Genomic DNA, 19,712 nt, shown 5'->3' with positions numbered 1-19,712 from the left:
AACAAACTGAAGAATGTTTAAAATAAAACATAAATAAAACGGTTTATTTGATCAGTATTATATTTAACTACATTTTGGTTGGCAACATTTTGTTACAAATATAATACAATGTAAATAGTTTATAGTGTAGCTCATTATTAAGATAAACACAGATCAAGACCCGGTTGTGTTATACATCAATAATTTATTATGATGACAGATAAAGTCAGTTTATCATCATTTCTGTATATTCATTCACACAGCAGATGCTCAGAGATAACACTCATATTAATGCAATCATAAATAACTGTAATAAATATCATCAAGTAAATGTACAACATGTATTTCACTGCATTCGGCTCCTTGTGCGGATGTTTTTCACATCGATGTGTCCGACTCTTTGCCCGATAGCGAGAAATATAGGACTATCTGTGATAGCAGCAGCTGACCAGAGCACACACACGCATGCACACACACAAACACACGCACACGTTGATCTTCTGAAAGTACTGCAGTGGATGATGTATAGTATCATCTGGTGTGTTTGTAAGGATGGCTTCACATGACTCAACTCATTCACCAGAAATATAACAACTGATTTACAACATAGTCCTATAAAGAACATCCAAATGTAGAACTGTGGAAACAAAGAATGCTTAAAAAGCTCAAACTAAATCTTTTATTTGGGGGGGTGAAATCTAGATGTTTTAAGGAGACAAAAGTGAAATTTGCTGACCGTGACATTGATGGAAATATTCATGCAGCGAGTAGAACTGCGTGCAAAATCATTTGATGTCAGCAATAAAGCAGGACTGCAGAACCACACGTATGGCGGTAATGTCGTTGGCAACCAAAAACAGATTCAAGGGTTGAAAGTTTGGCAACTGAGATTCACAAACAGAACAGCACCCGAAACTAAAGAGAACAGACATCACATTCAGCTCCGAGCAAACATCTCTTCTGTGTTTTATATGTCTACAGCCTGTTATTGACTCGCTTACACACCTGAACTATATATGTGCACACCTTTAACATCACACGCGGATATTTATGCCTTAAGCCGTCTGGTTATGTATACTGGACCACATGCGTCGTTTGAGCTCCTGGACCGAAACTCAAAGCATCAACGGCTCGTTTGGGTTTGGTGAGATTCACTCAGATGTATATTCAAACTTCTCAAGCAGCGAGATCCATTCCTTTATATTCCTTTATAAAGCTAAAACCAGCTTCCGCCTGGATGAAGATGCATCAATCGTCACGGCCGAGACACACTGAGAAGAAAACAGCTGCTGTTCAGCGAGAGAGTAAATCAGGTGAAGCTTCACATCTTTCATCATTTATATGTACGTGCTTTATAAAAATGTCTTCCAGTCAAACCCGTCCGTGTGAAGGCAAGTTGGTTTGTCTGTTCACGTCCGTTTCTGTTCTGTTGAGTGACACATGGCTTAAGGTCGCGTGGTGATGGAGTCTCAGATCACGAGGGGTTTATCCACTCAGAGGGTCTTCGCGGTAATGGATGGCGTAGCGGAGCTTCTCCAGCATCACGTCGAGGGACGAGTACTGCGGCAGCTTCACCATGAACATGCAGGTCTCCACGCGGATATAACGCAGATCCGGCAAACCTGCAGTGCACAAAAACATTATACTGACGCCTGCGGTGTTTGCATGTCATACAGTATGTGAGAGTTCTCTACACGGCAGAGGTGACGTACCTACTGCTCCATCAGGCGGGGCGATCTTCATGGGGTAGGGGGGCACGTGAGCGGTGTCCGGACCTCCGTCTTTGCAGGGACAGGTGAAGGGAATGCGCTCCTGGTTGCAAGCGAACTTAATGAACTTGCTGAGCTCCTCCTGGGTGAACATTTCCAGAGCCGCCCAGAAGAACTCGATGTGCTGATCCGTCTCCATCAGACCCACCTGATACATGGTGTGAGCCTACAACAACCACAAGAGTTATAGTGATACAGGAGTCGTTCAGAAACAGTGTTTGGGTTTTTGAAAGGAGCGTGAGTGTTTGACCTTTAGGAACTCCAGGTTAATGTCGGGCAGGCCGCAGGTGCGCAGCTCCATCTCAGCAGGGCTCAGTAAGGTTAGAAGCTGAAGCGGGATGATGGAGCCCAGTCCGGCTCGTACAGCAGACATACACTCAACATTCTGCAGCTCTCGCAGACGCAAGTCACGCACCGCCCGCACGTACATGTCTTTATTCTCCCAGCTGAACATAAAAGCACACGTGCAAAGGGGATGTTCATTAAGAGCAAACATAAACTCAATCATGTGTGTTATGATCAGGGCTGCACGATTGTGGGTAAAATAATCATCATCATTGTTTCGTTATTCTTTACAACCAATGAATATGTGCTATTGAACTGTTTCAAAACCGTATTTCAAAGCACGCTGTCATCTTAACTACTTTTGTGACCTTCAGAATGAAACCTTGCTACTCCATTTTTGATTACTTGTTTATTTTTTGATAAATCATTAGTATTGGTCCCCTGTCATGTTTGTCTGTTTTATTTCCTGTCAAGTTGAAAATATAAAAGCTTTCAGTCTGACAGTGAAGATTTTCTGAAGTTATCAAGAGTTTTGTGCTTGTTTCTAAAACATTAATATCACAACGTTTATGCTCAATCAATTTATCACGATCAAAATCCGATTAACCGTGCAACCCTAGTTTTGATGAACACGACCGTACAAGCAGACGATTGGCTCTTACCTGACAGCGATGTCACGGCCGCCCTGGCACAGCTCCACCTCCTCTCCAGTCATGGTGATGTAGGTGAAGGTGCAGCAGGGGCGAGCCGGTGAATCGGGACTCTCGTTCACGTGACCCTGAGACGACACCTCAGCACAGAGCGCCTCCAGCTCCGCCTCATCCGCCAGCTGACAAATAAAACACAGAGGTGAGAGGTATCAACAGACATATATCAGTCCTGTCCTTGTATCTCCATATTTCAAGATATATTTGTATGTCACTGGGTTTTGTGTCGTGTATTTCCTGAAAAAGAGCCAACCGGACGTACAAGGTTTGGAAGGACAAGAGACGATATTTGAAATCTCTTACATTTTCAAACTTCTTGAAGTAGTTGTAGGTGAGCAAATCAGCTTCTTGAAAGTCCGTTTCTGGGTCCGGCGCTTCACCGACTAGACCTTTCCAGAAAGATCCCAGCAGATCCAGAGGTAGAGGAACATCCGCCCGGATGGCAATGCCCAGCAGTTGACCGAAGAAGTGCAAGAGCTGCTCCTCGGCGTAAGTGATGGGACACGGGGTCAAGATGAACTTCCCCTGAATGAAACCAACATCGAAGCTGACGTGAGCATGAACAGCGGAAGAGATGATCGCGATGTGTGAAGGGATGTTTTCTCACCTTGTTGCGGTTGGCGGCAGCGCTGGGACAGGGCAGCAGCAGTGACAGGGCAGAACTCTGCAGCTCCTTACACACCTGCCACAGAAAGTGTCTGAAGGATCCGCCTAAGGACAAACACAGCACATATAACACAAGCACACGAATTCACGCGAGAGAAAGGACGACAGCGTGCGACACTGACTGGTGCCGTGGACTTCCTCTCCGGTGAAGCGGATGTTGAAGGCGTACGTGGGGTCTCCGCCGCTGGCGATCCTGACGCACAGCTGAGACGAGGGCACACAGGACAGCTGCCGCGCCGCCTGACAGAAGTACGTGTTTTCTGCGGCACGTGTCTCACCTGCGCAGACGCACGCATAAACATGAGGAACTCGCAGCTTGTACGGTGTTTGTGTGAAGGACGCCACGATCACGTACCTCCAACTATCTCCAGCGGGTCTAGGGTGATCTCAGGAGCCGCGTGGTCTGCGGTCCGCTGAACGGTCGCGTTCAGAACCCGGTTCATGACCGTCACTTTGGTGTCATAAAAAGTAAGACCTGCAAATACGAAAACAACCAAGTGACATACTAGAAAACTATAAAGAAAAGGTGTGTGTGTGGTGAGAGACTGACCTTTGGCCTCACACAGAAGCATGGCGATGCTGTTTTGATAGTTTTGTGTTTGTCTGAGCTCAACCAGAGGCAGAAAGAAGCTCTCCAGCGTGCTGTTGAGAGACTGTAACAGAGCGAATCGGAGTCTCAGACTCTCCACCGGCACACCTGCGAGACCAGAGACGCTTTCATCACACCTGTATCACGAACATCACACGACACAAACCCAGCATCCAGACAGACTCACCTAACAAACACGTGACCTGAGGGTCAGCTACGTCTTTGGCGTCCAAGTAAACTTCGTGAGGATGCAGACGTGCGGGAATGATGGCCAGATGCCGACAGAGACGGTTCACAAACTGCACCAGAGCAAAATCCATCTCAAAGGTCCATTTTCTGCTGGCTTTCTGAGCGTGACGCGAGTCGATACACGTGCATCTGAATCAAAAAGACCATCAGCATCTTCACGCTGAAAACTCAAAGCTCTTCTCTTCTTAACAACTCGGCAGTAACAGAGTGAAAACTGTGATCTTTCAAGATTAATCGGCCAGGAAACGCAATAACAACATAATTGAAAAGTGATGTTATTCAATTAAAATTGTCAATATACTGCAGTTCTGATCGTGCGTTTGGATTCGTATGGAGGTACAAACCTTTCAAAGTGCAGATCGTAACCACACGCCAGGATGCCTCTCCAAACACTGCGGATGTCCTGTTTGGCTCGATCGAGTGTAAACTTGTGTAAACCCTCCAGTGTCAAGAACTTCTCTTCTGGCACTATTAAAAACATTATCAAACATAACGAGATCAGTCTACAGCAAGAAGCTTTCAATGCAAGAACCGATCAGAAGAGAAACTAGTACCTTCTAGCTTTTTGGCAGGAGATTTTTCTGGATCTTTCTCATCAGGTTTGGTCTTCTCGGGAGATTTGGGCTTCAGGACAGTTTTTTTCTCACTTAATACAGTTCTGAAGAAACATTTCATACAAATGAACAAAATCTTTTTTTAAATTAAAATGCTACGTGAAAATAATTGTGATACATTGAAGTTGGATTGCGCTTGCATGTGACCAGCGTGTGTAGGGCGAGACTCACCGAACACTGTTCAGCATGGATTTCTCTTTGGTTGGGGGTTTGGTGATGGGTCTCTTGGTACTGACCACTTTACCCTGGTGCTGTTCTTTGCCCGCCTTGCTGTGTTTGTTCTTGTTGGGCTTCACGGTTCCATATTTACGCAGAATCTACCAGCACAATAAACAAGATTTGATTTCAGATTTAAATCAAACACACGCTCACTGTGTGGATAAACACTGCATTGTGGATACACACACACACGTCATTGCAAACCACTTTTATTCTTCTTCAGAGCACAAAAAACATATTCAATGACTGAACTAAACAACACTGAACCTCATTGACTTTCATTGTACGTTTCTTAAAATATCTTCTTTTGTGTTCCACCTAACAAGGGTGATTCTCACCATATCTTGGTTTCAAGATGTCAAACATGATTTTCTTAAAAACACTCACATCGACAATTTCCCTCTTTATACATTTAAAACGGGATATGACACGTTTAAAGGCCACGAATTTAAAACTTTTACTGACAGTTTAACACAATAATAAAAAAAGTTTACAAAAAGGCTTAAAAAAATCTGATTACCGTAACCATTTAAAACTGTCGCTCTCATAGCTGTTTAAATTACAACATATAATGAACTCAGACAAACCGGGACGGTTACAGTTATGAGAATTTCAGCAGATATTAAACATATAAAGTTATCATTCTTATAAATTATTTATGTTTTTATATAGTTTCCTATGTCAAAATGATATTTTGTCCGAGGTAGAGAACAATAGCTTTTTCGTGTAACCAAATTGTGTGTTTTATAATTCAAATCTTTACTAACATGTTGTTTCAGTGGTTTCGTGAGAATCACCCACAAAGAGTCACATTCAGGTTTACAAACACTAGAGAGACGAACTGTAATAGTATTACAGAATGGAGTGTTCTGAACGGTCACCTGTGCGAGTTGATCCTCCAGCACTTTCTTTGGCGGCCGTACGTGCGTGAAGAACACATGCAGGAGGTTACCGGGGCTCGCGGAGTTGATCTGCTCTTTGCTCAGATAAATGTCTGACACTTTCACTGGTTTTGTGGGCGCGGTGCTCAGCATTTGCTCGGCGTATACACAGCTTTTAAAGACATCGGTGAGCACGTCACGCGCCCTGGGAATCAGTTTGTCACCTACAAAACCAGCAGAGAAAACATCTCAGAACCAGACGATGAAAGGTCAAACGAAACCGCGAAGGTGAAACAAAAAGAGCTCGGCTCACCTCTGATCGACTTCTCGAGGAAATATTCCTCCAGGGCAGAGCTTCCTTGAGTGTCGAATAGACTTTGATTGACACTTGATACGGTCAGGATCTCCTCATTGGTCATCTCCATTAGCTCCTCCTCCCTCTCCAGATTGGAAAGGCCAATGAGATCGCTGCTGTTGAAAAGACTGGCACGGATCTTCTCCACCTGAGCCCGCGCTCTTACCTTCAAACCAACAAAATCTATTTCAGTACGAACATAACTAATGTTTTCAATTAGCATTTGTCAAAAATCTTTGGGTTTGAGTGGTCTGCCATGCTAGAAACGCAAGCCGTGTCTTGTGGTACTGCTGCATAAACTCACCTCTATGACAGCGTAACCTTTGATGGGTCGCGACATGCTGGCACTGTTGTCTGTAGAGGTGACTGTATACACGGATCCTCCATCTGCGACGGACGTGGCGCCGTTATCCAGCTGCTCTCCCAAGCTGCCGAGACTCCCTTGACTTCCTGTGCTGCAGAGAGACACGTCTAGACTCTCCTGACTGGAGACGGTGTGAGGATCCAGAGGCTGTGACGGAGTGACCGTCTCCTGATCCAGCGGCAGCTCACCGGCCCCTCTAGAGATCCTGCTGGTGGAAGGCGAGGTGCTCATCGCTGGTGTGGCGCTGTTGCTGTTCGGGGCAAGATCTTTCCTCACATCCTGAGTGACGACCGGAGGTTTTTTAGGTTCCTCCTCCTGAACCGGAATGAAAATCTCATCTTTGAAGAGACCGCCGTGAGCGTTACAGGCCCTTCGGATGGCCTTCCGCACCACTGCCTCCTCCAGGTGAGTCGGGATGCCCGAGAGCACCAACAAGCGACTGTGAGCCGTGGATCCCACTAGCGCTTGGCAGGCATCTGTGACGGCGTCTCCGGTGACGCCCAACCCTTGCGGGTCTTTGTTAGCCAGATGTCGCAGAATCAAGAGTAAAGTCAAGCCTCGGTGGAACCACAGCATGTCCTCCGGCTTCCCTCCGCTCATGCTCAGCAATGCGCCGTCCCCGTCGGAGGCCCTCGCGCCGTTAGCGGACCCATGTTTGCCTGTGATTGCCGCCCGCTCGCGCTTCAGCTTCACCTTCTTGCGCTTCGAAAGCAAACTCGGACTCTGCGGCGTCTGTCCCGGGGAGGAGGAAGAAGAAGATGAGGAGTCGCTAAAGTTGGCAGTGCTTGTTGACGTTGGAGCTCCCACCGCAGACGCCCCCGGCCCGGCGCTCAGAGGAAGAGTCACCTCGGCCACCGCCAGGCAAATCTCCATTAGTGCGTGAAAGTAAGTGGAGAAGCGGCTTCGCTCCCCAACCAGCGCCAGCGCTCCGCCACCACCCGCGGAAGAAGTGCAGGAACCGGCGACCGCCCCCCAGCTCTGCGTCTCATGATCGTAAAGCTTCCGCAGTTCCGTCTGGAGAACCACGAGCACTGTCAGACAGGGGTTCAGAAGCAGCGTGACAGGGCTGGACAACCCAGAGGGGCTTTTGCAACGCTCGAAGGCGTGGACCTTGCGAAGAAGCTCCGCCAGCAGGTGGAAGATCAGCTCCTTGATACAGGGAGCGAGATCGGTGGTCCACAGAAGCCCACCTTATAAAGAACAATAGCGTGTGAAAGCAACCGTATCGACGGGTCATTTCACGTCAAAGTGAAGACGAGAATGCAACTCTTACCAAACAACTCGACGACCTGCAGGAGCACAGAGGTGGGCACGGTGTCCAGCTCGTCTTCAGAGTGATCGCTGGCCTCTCCGATGCTGTAGGTCAGCAGCTGCTCGGCAAACGCCATAGCCAATGGAAACTCAAGAGGTAGAGAGTGTAACACCAGCACCGCGCCGGGAGGAGGAGACACACCTGTGACACACAAAGAGATATATCATCATTTCTCATGTGGACAATAAGGATGATGATGTTTCTTAGACGTACCCAGTTTGACGTGTACTCGGTCAGCAGGGATGATGATGCTGGGGTACTGGTTGGCTGTGGGAGGAAGTGTGAGTCCTGTGTTTGATGGAGAGGCGTCCAGTGGGTAACACACCGCTTCCATTAGATTCAGCTGACCGTTTCGCCGCACCTTATGACCGAGTCCATACACCATGACACGAGCCCACGGAGCCTTATACAGAGAAGAACTGAGAGGAACAGCAGAGTTTACACATGACAATATAACCTGATCCAAACATCTCACCCCAGACTGATTATCAATCGCATCACTTTGTACAGCGACATCACTCAGAGGCTTCATCAGAAAGATGATGCGGCTAAAAACTATAGCAATTTTACTTCACATTAATATAAATACTGTATGTCTTAAAGATGTCCTGGGCTGCTTTTAAAGTCCCAGTGAAATAAAAAATCACAGTGCCTATTTTTTCATGAAATATTGCAGCGTTTCTGGTAAATAGTTTATCAATGTGGGTCATTCTCTTCTTAATTTTTGTGCCCTCATAATATTAAATTAAAATCTGCAAATGTACTTCCGACCTGTAATGACACAAGTTTGACGGCTTGGGCGGAGCCTCTGTTAACTCCTCCCCTACAACTCTCAGTCTGCTGGAGATCCAATTCAAATGCAATCAGATCCAATCAAATCACAGGGAAAGTTGGAAGCCACGCCCACTATTTTCCTCATTTAACATTCTATTTCATTCAGAAATGCGTCAAAATACGGATGTATAAACGATCGCAACTTCTAGTTCACAGGGACTTTATCAAACTTCTGATTTATTGTGCATGTATCACTTTTTCCTGAAGTTGTTTCAGAGCTGACTTCAGTGGAATTTAAATGATATGTCCTCACTCTTTTCGACAGCCGAGCTGACTCTCTTTACATGAGACGACCACGAAGGCGGCGCCGGGGAAGTTGACGTCCATGCTGACCTTTGATTCGCTGATGGGAAACTCTTCCAGTGTGAACTGCTCAGGAGCGCTCTGAACGTAGAAACAAACACAAAATCAGCTGACTAACGGACAAATTTACCACCATTCATTTAGTATGAATATCTTTCTTATTTATAGACCACTTAAACACTGGTCCAGAAGCAAGTCTGGTTTTTATTATAATTATTTATCTTACATATACAGTATAGTTAAATCTTAAAGATGGTTGTTAAATCAATCAATTAAAAAAATATTCTGTTGGTTGTATTTCTTTCAAAGGTTTGTGTAGTGTTCTTGGCCACCACTGACTATAGCAGGAGAAATGTTTTTATGAATTTCATTGTACTGTTGAACACAAAATAATTTATTTTGAAGAACGTACACTTTTGACTACAATTGTTATTTTTCCTACTGTGTTAGTCAATGGTGGCCAAGAACTGTTTGGTTACAACCATTCTTCCAAATATCTTTCTTGGTGTTCAACAGAACTCGATGGTGAGTAAATGATGACAGAATTTGTATTTTTGCCTGAACTGTGCCTTTAAAGAACTGCAGCAGGGAGTTGTTCTGGACCAGTGTTGAACCAGCATTGTTTATGTTATCCGAAGAGCTCTACAACTCACAGATATCAATAAAACAGCTAATCCAAGTTGAGTAAAATAAAAACTAGAAGCTTATAATGTACAGCAAAAGCCCACACTTTTGACATCAACTAAGTCCTGCACTTTATTTTTCCATTCCTGCATGTTTTTGAACCGAACGCAAAACGTCAACGCACGAGTGCTTTGCTTCCGGAGGACACGCATCCTTTGTATTAGGAAAGATTCATTTCTATGTTTCCAACATCCGTTTACAGAAGTCGTGCCACTCGGCGGCCATGTTTGCAATCCCTCTGGGGTCCTCAGTCCTATCTACATTAAACATGACGTGAACTCTATCATAACTTTGGTTTGGTAAACTTAAATTGCTCTAAAAATCCCCTTTATCGAGGTCGCCTCATCTGCTGCGCCTGCGCACAGGCTGACTATTTGCCTCACGAGAGCCCGGCCCAAATTATCGTCAGTCTTTACTGATCCATGATTGGCTTGTTTTACTGGAAGGCGGGACAAGAGCGGGACCCTATTGAGCTTTGCATTCCTCCCCAGTAATTGTAACGGCTGTGGTGCATATGGTTTATATTAATATCCTTGACGTTTCTCAGAAAACTAACAAATAAAGAACATTTTAGATGTTTATTTGTAGCATTGGGATTGCTAGACGAGGGCTTATACAACCTCACATTCAAACAAAATTGACATTTTTCACTGCCTATAAACTAGACTGCTCTCAACAAAAGTCACACATTATTTCGCAGACCTCCTAGTTATAGACTGCAGACCCCCAGAGCCCACTTTGAGAACCTCTGGACGTGTGAGAGCTTGTACCTGCAGAAAGCAGCAGATTTGTTTGGTGAGCTCCAGAAGGCTGTCCTCGCCCTGATGAAGAGCTCGACTGATGGCCACCGCCAACCACTCGCGGATGCTCCCGCCTTGACTCTGATAGAAGAGATCGGTGGGCGTGCAGCTCTGACCCTGAAGCTCGTGAAGAACAGACTGAGCCAACAGGATTGACTTACAGCTGATACTTCCATCTGTATACACACAGACAGAGAGAGAGAGACACTGTAAATTATCATCACATATTAACTGATGCAATTGAATCAAACAAATATTTCTATGACCTCACCTATTTCAATGACCTCACCTGGCAGAGGCGGAGCCAGCAGCTGATTGGACAAGAGCTGCAGGTGCTCGAGTGTGATGTCACGCACAGCAGGAATGTGGAAGAGTCGTGTGAACGTGTGAGGACTCTTGGGGGCAAAGATGTTGAGCAAAGCCATGCGACAGTAGAGACGTGCCAGAGCGCTTTCACAACGCAGAAGTTCCCTAAACACACAAGACACAATACTTGATGATGGAAGTGTGTGTTAAGATATAAGCCCTCTAATGTACAGAGGCACGGCAGGATGCATGTTACCTGTGGACCTGGATGTTGCTGCTGTCTAGAGACACCAGGCCGTTGGCTGCAGCCCTGCGGGATCCGGCCGGCGCTCTTTCCAGCATCTCGATGGGGTACCAGTACCGAACCAACACGCCTTCACTCCGCAGGTACGTCTCCACCTGAACCAGTTCATTCACCTGAATACACACACATCTGATTATTTTACTGAAGTCCTTTCTGGATATCGCGGTATGAGGTGTTTGGGACACTTCAACCCAAAATCACTAAAATGAATATTAGAATTTCTCATGTTCTACAATCCACCAGATCTCGCTGATGTTGACCGACAGTGAAACTCACAGAGTCGACATCCAGCACGACTCCATGTAAACCGAAGGTCTTTATCATGCCCCGGATGGCAAACTTGGGTAAAGCTGTGCCACCTGTGCTGCAGGTGTTGTTCCCTTCAGGACAGCGGATGCCCACCGTCAGACCTAATGAAACAAAATAAACACATCAAATCCTTCATGTAAAGCTGCTACCTCCATTCCAAATGTTGTGCACTTGTGTTCAAGCTGAATTGAATCCAACTGGACATCTTCAAGTAGGAATTCCCATTAAAAGCTTAGGTAAAAGTTTTGCTATTACTTTATTCTTGAAATTTTGACTTGAAAATAGTATGTTAAAAAAAAAATCTGTAGTTTTGTAGTTTTTCCACCTTAATGTCTTTAAAATGATTCAGTATTTGAACAATAGTTAATCGGAGGAATTCTCCTGGAAGAGTGCGAAATGCTTTTCAAGCGACGTTTCTGCATTCGTCGGTTTCATCAGCTTACTAAACAAATGAATGTGTATTGTGCTGCCCACGAGGAAGTTCATACAGCAACATTATTTATGACAATGGTAACGGACAATTGTGCTTATAAACCACACGGGGAGCCTGTGAGCAAGTTATCTAGTGTTGCTTTAACATGGCACTAAAATGCTTTTGTAGATTGTTTTGCTCTACTTACATCCGACTTGCTTTTTCTGCTCCATTTAATCAGTCTATTTATTTAATATTTCAAGCTTCACGTAAAATTAATGTCAAGATTACTAGATTTTCAAACGTGGCTTTATTGTGTCCAAAAAATTCATGGGTTTGATTTCAAACATGCTGTCGCACACACCTTTGCGGACTTTGTCAATGGTGAACTTATTGGCCTCATCTTTGATGTCCTCAATGGTTGGCAGGTAAAGATCACGAGGAACGCCTCCGTTCTCCTCATACAAGAACTCCACAGTCTGACGTGCAATGTCAACCATACCTGTGTGTAGATGAACATGATTAAAGATACACGACTACATGTGACGTTGGAGAACGAGAGAGAGAATCTCAGCGATGAGACGCTCACCCAGCTGGAGAGCTCCTTTAATCTGATCAAGACCAGACTTTCTCTCCGCCTCATTCCTGAAGCGTCGACGGATGGTCGGGAACACTTTGGTTTCCCAGGCTTTCACTAAAAGAGCATAATGATCCTCCTTCAAAGAGCGAGAAACAACGAACACATGAAGACATACGACAAGAAAAATGGATTAAATCAATGTGAATGTAAACTCCTTGGTATATTTGTATATTTTATAAATATTGTATATTATGTTTGAAGATCATGTGTCTAGATTATGTCTGTGGTCCTCATGTATATCCATGTGAGTTTGATTAAATATTGTTAATGTGTATTGAGGAGCATTGAGGGTGAGGTCACAAGCTGTAGATACCCTGGGAACATCTTCATCATCTTCGTCGTCACTGTCATCATCAGCAGTGGGTGGCGGGTGAGTGTTCGGTCCAGACACCACCAGATTCTCATAACTCAGCTCGACCTTATAGTGGCAAGATGCATCGGTGTTGTATTCTGAGAATACGAGATGATACGCAAAGACATTTTTATTCCACATGTAAAGCTATCACATGTTTATGATACTGCATGTTGCTTCTGTAGCCTTAGAAATCGTCAGTGAAATCTCCAAAGGTTTCAACTGGCAACAGTGCGTTTTTGAAGGAACTGTCCGTTGTGTTAAGACTCACGTTGTTGTGCCGTGACAACAGAAGCGATACGACAAGGTGGTCCGTGAGAACCCGAGTCAGATGCCACGCTGGTGCCGGCGTCATTATCGCTGTCTGATGCCATGGCGAACGGCAGAGCCTCGAAGTTTGCGCTGATTTCTTCCGACAGGTCCATGCAGAGATCGGCTGCGTTGCGGTGCGCCTGCCCCTCCGCGTACGCGAACAAACGGCACCCGAAGTTGGCATGAATCTTTGTATTCTGCAAAATACGATGTCGTCATCATCACTGTTTCCAGTTAATAAAGAAAGTCAGACAGCATTTTATCTTGCAGTGTCTGTCTGTAGATGATATTAAAAAGCTAATTTCATACATTAAAGATGGTTTAATTGAAATCGACAACAAACGCACTATTACGCAAAAGGAACACGCCCCGCCCTGCATTGCTGCGCCCTCGAACGTGCTGAGCAACGCAGGCATGAAATCTTTATCATAGCTTAGGCCAAGTGAATAATAATGCAAATTAATAAGCGAAGACGACACTGGTTCCAAATAAACAATGATGCTCAAAACTGCTCTGTTACACAGCTAATATCACAACAACAGCATATCTTCGTTCTGACAAACAGCAAAACCAATGTTACTCACATACGGATCCGAAACAAAGCGATCTCATTGGGGTGAGTCTTACACAATCTTTCTCGGTATGCCTTTACCATAGTATTGCGGGTGCTAGCTTCGCTCTGTTAAAAGCCGTCGCCATAGTACCGTGGGTCCTAAAGCATCTCCGCTGAAAGGTCTTTATAATGTTAACAAGGGTCCTAGCTCCCGCCTGATTTGCATCCTTCTTTTATACATAAAATCCAAAGACTACAGTCTTTCTAATGCCTGCTAAGCCCTTCTCGTTCCTCGGTCAACATGAGCAGACACGCCCCTTACTGCTGATTGGCTACAAGCTTGTTTTGGTACTCGGCATGACAGTTTTCTAAAGCATATTTAAAAAAGCACTAACCTCGTCTTTAAATGCTGGAAATATAATAATGACCTGGAACCAAAGTTTCAATATGTGTGTTTTCCAGATAACGTAAATTGTGAGGCATGTTTTTTTTTCTCCTCAAACCTTTTTCTGAATGTGGACAACAGGCCACATGCCTCCGGCTACGTCCTCCAGGTAAGGCGAGAGACGCTGGCCACAGTAGGTGAAGTACACTCTGCCTTTAGGTGGCTGTCCAGGAGGAGGCGGTGTTCCCTCCAAACGCTCCCAACCTATACCTGCAACATCACCTGTGCCAAAAAAAGGATTTGAAATTATGTCAGCAGCATCACAAACAGAACACACGAATAAAGATGGTCCGAGTCAACGTATGATCTCACCAGGAAGCAGAGCTACATCCAATCTCACGCTCTTCCACTGCAGCAAACTGGAACCATTATAGTGCACGGCTCTACCATTACTAACACAACGAGAGAGAGAAATGTGTGATGAGAGATATGTTTCTGGACAGAAGCGGAAGAGATGACACGGAGAAAGTGAACAAATGTAGGCGAGTACTTGTGGAAGAGACAGGTGCCCACGGGATTGGTCCACGCTCCGTCTCTCTTCTCTGCCTCTGGAGAAAACCCAAAAGAAACTATAGGGCCGCTGTCATCCTCAGAGTCTCCGTAAGAGATGATCTCAATCTCCCAGTAAAAGGAAGGAGCCTGGAAGCCACACAGATGCAGGACAGAAAGAGTTTAGATATACAGTTGGCCGTCTTTTGGTGTTGGATGACGAGCGGAAGTCTCGCCTGATAGTTTCTCACTGTATGAATCACACAAAAAGAGTCAACGGACACCTGAACGGGCACAGGTGAGGTGCCGTAGATGAAGGTTCCTCTGGGAAGTCCTCCACCGGCACTAGGATCTGCCTGGAAGGTCACGGAGGTCAAGTGTGACGAGAACATACAGGCACGTACAGGCGGGAAGACGCGTGACGGACACCATGTGATTTCCTTCGGCTGCATTGACACAGAGAGACAGAGCGAGACGGAAACAGAGTATTTGTCAAGAATAAATAACATGCTTAGCTGCTAAACGACGTAACATTGCTCCTGGTTTTCGCTGGTGCTCTGTGAGGATGTTGAACTGACCTGTCGTTGATCAGTCTGCAGGGGCGGTGGAGGAGGACGTGCGCAGTCTCGATACAGCATTCGAACCCTCTCGCACTGAGCCTCCACTACACCCAGACGCTCTCCTACACACACAATACATGCGTTATAAAAACCACAAATGAAGGAGTTAAACATTTAGCGTTTCCATCACTCTGCGAAACCAGTTCTACGGGTGAGCGCCCACCTGGGCTGCACTCTTGAGCGATGAGATTGAGAACCTCCACAGCTGCTGGACACTGCTGAATAAACTCCTCACAGAATGAGCTGTCCTCCAATAACTGAGCCATCACCAGACACGCCCTGATGTACACAAACACACACAGAACATACACTTAACACTACATACACAAATCACAGCTTTATCATCACCAGACAGTATAGAGTCAGACCTGGTTCTGATCTCGGCCAGGAGACGCACCACAGCCATCACGGGACTGGACCCGTCCCCGGCTGCTGGGAGGGACGTGTGGATGGACAGACTGCCCTCCTGCGGCAGCAGCATGGACTGAACCGCCTGCACCACCTTCTCTGTGATGGACAGCTTGTGTAGTGGCAGAGCCTTTAAACAAAGGTACTGTCGTGTAAATGGGCGTGTAAATCACAGAAGACTTTATAACATTAGAGATGTGTTTACCTCAGAGCGGGGTGTACAGAGACGAGAGATGGGTACCGTCAGCACGTCAGATGCTTTACTCGTGTGGCGATACTCGCAGGATGGAAACTTGACCGTGGCGATGCCTTCCTGCTCATTGATGCATATGACAACACCAACACTGTCCAATACACCTGTACCGACCACCTGCCACACAAATGAAATTAATTAAAGCACTGATGAATGAGATCAAAACAATCAATCAAATATACGTGTGTTACCTGGACTTCCGAACCGATCTTGATTGTTTCTTTGAATCCACCTAACGCACAAAGAGCCGCTACAGCCTGTCGACCAATAGCCTGCAGCTTAGCCAACTTCCTGCCACTGCTGTTCCCGTTCTCCAGAATACTCTCGGCATACTTCCCCAACTGAGGGATGAACATCAGAGCCCTGGACAGCACCTGTACAGAGAGAGAGAGAGAGAGAACAGAAAGCCTCGACTACATTTCTACATTAAGCTTCATGTGAAACTGAAATGGCGTTTTTGACAAACAGTTGCGGACCTTCTCTGCCGTGCTGGTCCATATCTGAGCCGCGTTGGACTCGGGTGCCGTCAGGAGACTGTGGAGAAGAGCAATGACCTCAGCGGCCATGCTGTTAGCCACGTGACCGCTGATGAAAGGCCTCACCGGATCTGATCTGTATGCATGTGTGAGAGACCGAGAGGTTAGCTAAAGAAGCCTCTCCTGAACAAACAACCTCCTGCGTGCGTCTTACCGAGCCAGTTCAGCGTTCCTCTCTCTGCACACTGTAGACTGGGCAGTTTTCTTCTTATCACCTGTGGTTGCTCCACCGGTGTTCTCCTGACTGTTGCTCTCCACCGGCGGTCCAACACTCACTATCAGTCCAGACTGAGCCCATTTATTGGCTTTACGGAGAGCAGACGAGGCTTCTTCTGTGATGACCTCACAACAGCCGCTCTAAACACACACAAGACATCAGAATCTTTCATATAGAGTATGTACGCAGTTACATTACTGATAAACGATTTTAAGAAGCCACAAGTCTCTGCTGACCTTCGTCATGTCGCGATCCATCTTCACCACCTTCTCCATGTTTGCTCCGGTGCCCAGACGGAACGGGCGTCCCTCTGAACTGCTGCGAGGTGTCACACAAACAAACAAACACTGCGGTTAAAATCTGACCTCTAGCAAATGCTGAACGTGTGTAGAAGTGAATCTATGGTCCTACCTCAGTAGGGGCTGAAGCACCTCATGGGATGACTGATCTTCTCTCTTGTGGATGAAAATGGAGAGTTTGCCGTCCACCGCCTCGCCCTCCTCACCGGCGTCTCTGTCGGTCTTCACACTGCTCTTGGGACAGGAACGGGTGAGACTGGTGTCCGGCTCAGAGGCGCTGGGGGACAGCAGAGTCTGACAACCTAAACGTGGACGTGAAAAATTCCATTCAGTTTTATTTGTATAACACTTTTTACAATGTTCCATTGTTTCAAAGCAGCTTTATACGAAGAAAAACTAAACAAAATGTAAAAACACTGAGAACAGTAAAATACGATACAGTACGTTATAGAAAGAGTAAGACCATTCTAGTAAGCAAAACTAATCTAATATCAGCTCAATAGTTGAGGAACACAAACTCAAATCATAGATAAATTGGAAAAAGACTTGTGAGAAACCAGACTCAGGCGGGAGGGCCAGATCTCCTCTAACATGTTACAGCTGCACTCAGTAACTTAAATGTTTGTGAGGAAAGCTTATTAGTAGCGATTTATTAAATTACATTTGTTAGTAGTTGTTTAAGTCTAATTTTGTTGAGACTGCTTTTGTGACCAATATCAAACAACAGAGTTTTAGGTAGGGATACTTATAATAGAGGCAAAAAGAGTGCAGATAAACCTTGAGACTGCAGTCATGGAACAAGAAAAAACATGCCAATACCCATAACGCACTGGGCAAGCATTTACTTCACTCAAATATATTTCTGAGAGACCATTCCTTGATTCTACACATTCACTATGGCTCTTACCAGGCACCACATAGTCTGCCAGTTTGGCCAGCAGCAGAGAGGCGATGCGGAAGGCTGGATCACTGGCATCCTGCTGTTCGGCATCCAGGGCATTCGTGGAGTAGCTCCAGGACGGGAGCGCCACATTCCCACAATCCTCAACGCTCATAAGCGGCAGAGCGGCGCGACAAAGCTGCAGGATTATCAGAACCAGTTTGGGCGACGGCCGCTGATCCAGGAGCAGCGAGAGAAGCTTGGACACACAGGCGGGTTGACTCAGGATGGTCTTGCCGATGTGACTCCTTGTAAGCAGATTTGATAAATTAAGTAAATAACATACTGTATATAGACACATACTGTTAAAATGCAATTGGGTACAGCAGCTTTACCTGGACAGATCGTTGAGTAGACTGAGTACATCCTGCAGGGCGTCATTCCCCGCCGCTTGATTCCCGCAGCAGTCCGTCGCCCGAGCCAGGTGATTGGTCAGTAAGCTGGACACCTGACGTGCAAGCCCAGAATGCACCGCATCTGTTGAGCCACCTGTTTAACAGAAGCCTGACTGTCAGTTACGGTTAAAGATGTTTGTTGTTGTGTGTATTAAACATACACTCTCCTCACCTTCCACTTTCTCCCACTCGATGCAGCGGTTGGCCAGCACCTGAAACGCGGCCCAGGCCATAGTAGCTACTTTTTGTTTTTTTGTTTGTTTTTCGTTGGAGCTGCATTCTCTCTGACTGCTCAGACTGCACAGTCTGTCCATCAACTGAACCAATCCGCTGCGCACGAGACACTGTTCTTCACTCCTACACATAAATGTCATGATTTTAAAATAACAAGGACAAAAAAAACTACAACGCGCTGACATATTAGCATTAGCATCTTTTTGTCTTATAATGTTGGCCTGTTTAATCCATGTTCAAATAAAATACGCCGTTTTTGAATAATTAAAAAATGATCACAACAGTAATACAATTTTAATGACAGAAGTAAAAATTAGCGGCATCTGTCAAAACTTGTATGTAAAAAAACTGTATCGGCCAAAGAAAATCCCAGCAGTCCATCCCTAGTGTAAATTATTTTATTAGACGTTTATTTGAACTACTTGTTGAAGGATATGAGCGTGAGCAGGAGGTCAAGCCAAGCAAACATCTTTATTTTGTTTTCACAGGGTTTATACAGTAAGTTCACACCTCAGGTGTTAAGGACCTGTGATGTAGCACTTGCCTGGTGTACGGGATGGTGCACAGCAGGCCGATGCTGTTGGCACAAGCGATGGGATACCGGGCACATAGCGTCACCACTGATGTCATCGTCTCTCCAAAAGCCTCTTGAACCTGCTCCATCATTCCACCGCAGGTCAATTCCTCGATTCTACACACACACACACACACACACACACACACACACACACACTAATATTTTAACATATATATTTATAGACGTTTTGTGCGCGCCAGAGACTACAGTTAACTTCCGATTTGTGTTTGGCTAGTGTAACTATTTATATTTGACTTAATTTATGTAAATATTCATTTGTATTATTATTTTACTGCATAATAATTGTATTAAATTAACGGTTAGTTGAATTTGTTTAAATAAACAAGTTGTTAAATGGGTCCTAGTTCCATCACATTTGAAACAAACCGTATGGTACATTGACATCTAGATATCATAAATAATCTACAGGCGCTCTATTCTTTGTGAGTTTGTAGTTACGAGCAGTCCATGAACGCGTGCATGCGTGGCAACGTTCTTTTA

The 19,712-nt window shown here is 45.5% G+C and overlaps 1 protein-coding gene across 2 annotated transcripts in view; it reads right to left on the bottom strand.

Annotated features, from left to right (window-relative positions):
• Positions 1-20: 20 nt before the first annotated feature.
• The window catches only part of hectd4 (HECT domain E3 ubiquitin protein ligase 4), a 37,460-nt gene continuing 17,768 nt past the window's right edge, over positions 21-19,712 (bottom strand). For both annotated transcript variants that reach the window (XM_079453125.1, XM_079453126.1), the window contains exons 33-76: positions 19,179-19,325; positions 18,573-18,757; positions 18,341-18,494; positions 17,973-18,253; positions 17,178-17,367; positions 17,003-17,084; positions 16,704-16,906; positions 16,490-16,625; positions 16,205-16,387; positions 15,966-16,130; positions 15,721-15,890; positions 15,516-15,631; positions 15,311-15,414; positions 15,017-15,178; positions 14,734-14,882; positions 14,556-14,635; positions 14,302-14,465; positions 13,205-13,442; positions 12,895-13,031; positions 12,531-12,657; positions 12,306-12,443; positions 11,497-11,630; positions 11,173-11,333; positions 10,900-11,081; positions 10,581-10,786; positions 9,077-9,207; positions 8,203-8,408; positions 7,951-8,130; positions 6,618-7,867; positions 6,272-6,479; positions 5,959-6,182; positions 5,030-5,175; positions 4,799-4,902; positions 4,589-4,712; positions 4,183-4,373; positions 3,957-4,103; positions 3,762-3,881; positions 3,529-3,684; positions 3,348-3,451; positions 3,044-3,265; positions 2,696-2,862; positions 1,999-2,194; positions 1,692-1,914; positions 21-1,601 (exon numbers count right to left, since the gene is read on the bottom strand). In XM_079453125.1, the coding sequence (XP_079309251.1) occupies positions 1,465-1,601; positions 1,692-1,914; positions 1,999-2,194; positions 2,696-2,862; positions 3,044-3,265; positions 3,348-3,451; positions 3,529-3,684; positions 3,762-3,881; positions 3,957-4,103; positions 4,183-4,373; positions 4,589-4,712; positions 4,799-4,902; positions 5,030-5,175; positions 5,959-6,182; positions 6,272-6,479; positions 6,618-7,867; positions 7,951-8,130; positions 8,203-8,408; positions 9,077-9,207; positions 10,581-10,786; positions 10,900-11,081; positions 11,173-11,333; positions 11,497-11,630; positions 12,306-12,443; positions 12,531-12,657; positions 12,895-13,031; positions 13,205-13,442; positions 14,302-14,465; positions 14,556-14,635; positions 14,734-14,882; positions 15,017-15,178; positions 15,311-15,414; positions 15,516-15,631; positions 15,721-15,890; positions 15,966-16,130; positions 16,205-16,387; positions 16,490-16,625; positions 16,704-16,906; positions 17,003-17,084; positions 17,178-17,367; positions 17,973-18,253; positions 18,341-18,494; positions 18,573-18,757; positions 19,179-19,325 (8,230 nt within the window). In that variant the 3' untranslated portion in view covers positions 21-1,464. The remainder of the gene's footprint in view (positions 1,602-1,691; positions 1,915-1,998; positions 2,195-2,695; positions 2,863-3,043; positions 3,266-3,347; positions 3,452-3,528; positions 3,685-3,761; positions 3,882-3,956; positions 4,104-4,182; positions 4,374-4,588; positions 4,713-4,798; positions 4,903-5,029; positions 5,176-5,958; positions 6,183-6,271; positions 6,480-6,617; positions 7,868-7,950; positions 8,131-8,202; positions 8,409-9,076; positions 9,208-10,580; positions 10,787-10,899; positions 11,082-11,172; positions 11,334-11,496; positions 11,631-12,305; positions 12,444-12,530; positions 12,658-12,894; positions 13,032-13,204; positions 13,443-14,301; positions 14,466-14,555; positions 14,636-14,733; positions 14,883-15,016; positions 15,179-15,310; positions 15,415-15,515; positions 15,632-15,720; positions 15,891-15,965; positions 16,131-16,204; positions 16,388-16,489; positions 16,626-16,703; positions 16,907-17,002; positions 17,085-17,177; positions 17,368-17,972; positions 18,254-18,340; positions 18,495-18,572; positions 18,758-19,178; positions 19,326-19,712) is intronic.

The sequence above is a fragment of the Barbatula barbatula genome, assembly GCF_947034865.1.
Source record: "Barbatula barbatula genome assembly, chromosome: 1".
NCBI lineage: Eukaryota > Metazoa > Chordata > Actinopteri > Cypriniformes > Nemacheilidae > Barbatula > Barbatula barbatula.
The sequence above is the reverse complement of the archived record's forward strand: the minus strand, read 5'-3'. Positions and strand labels throughout refer to the sequence as shown.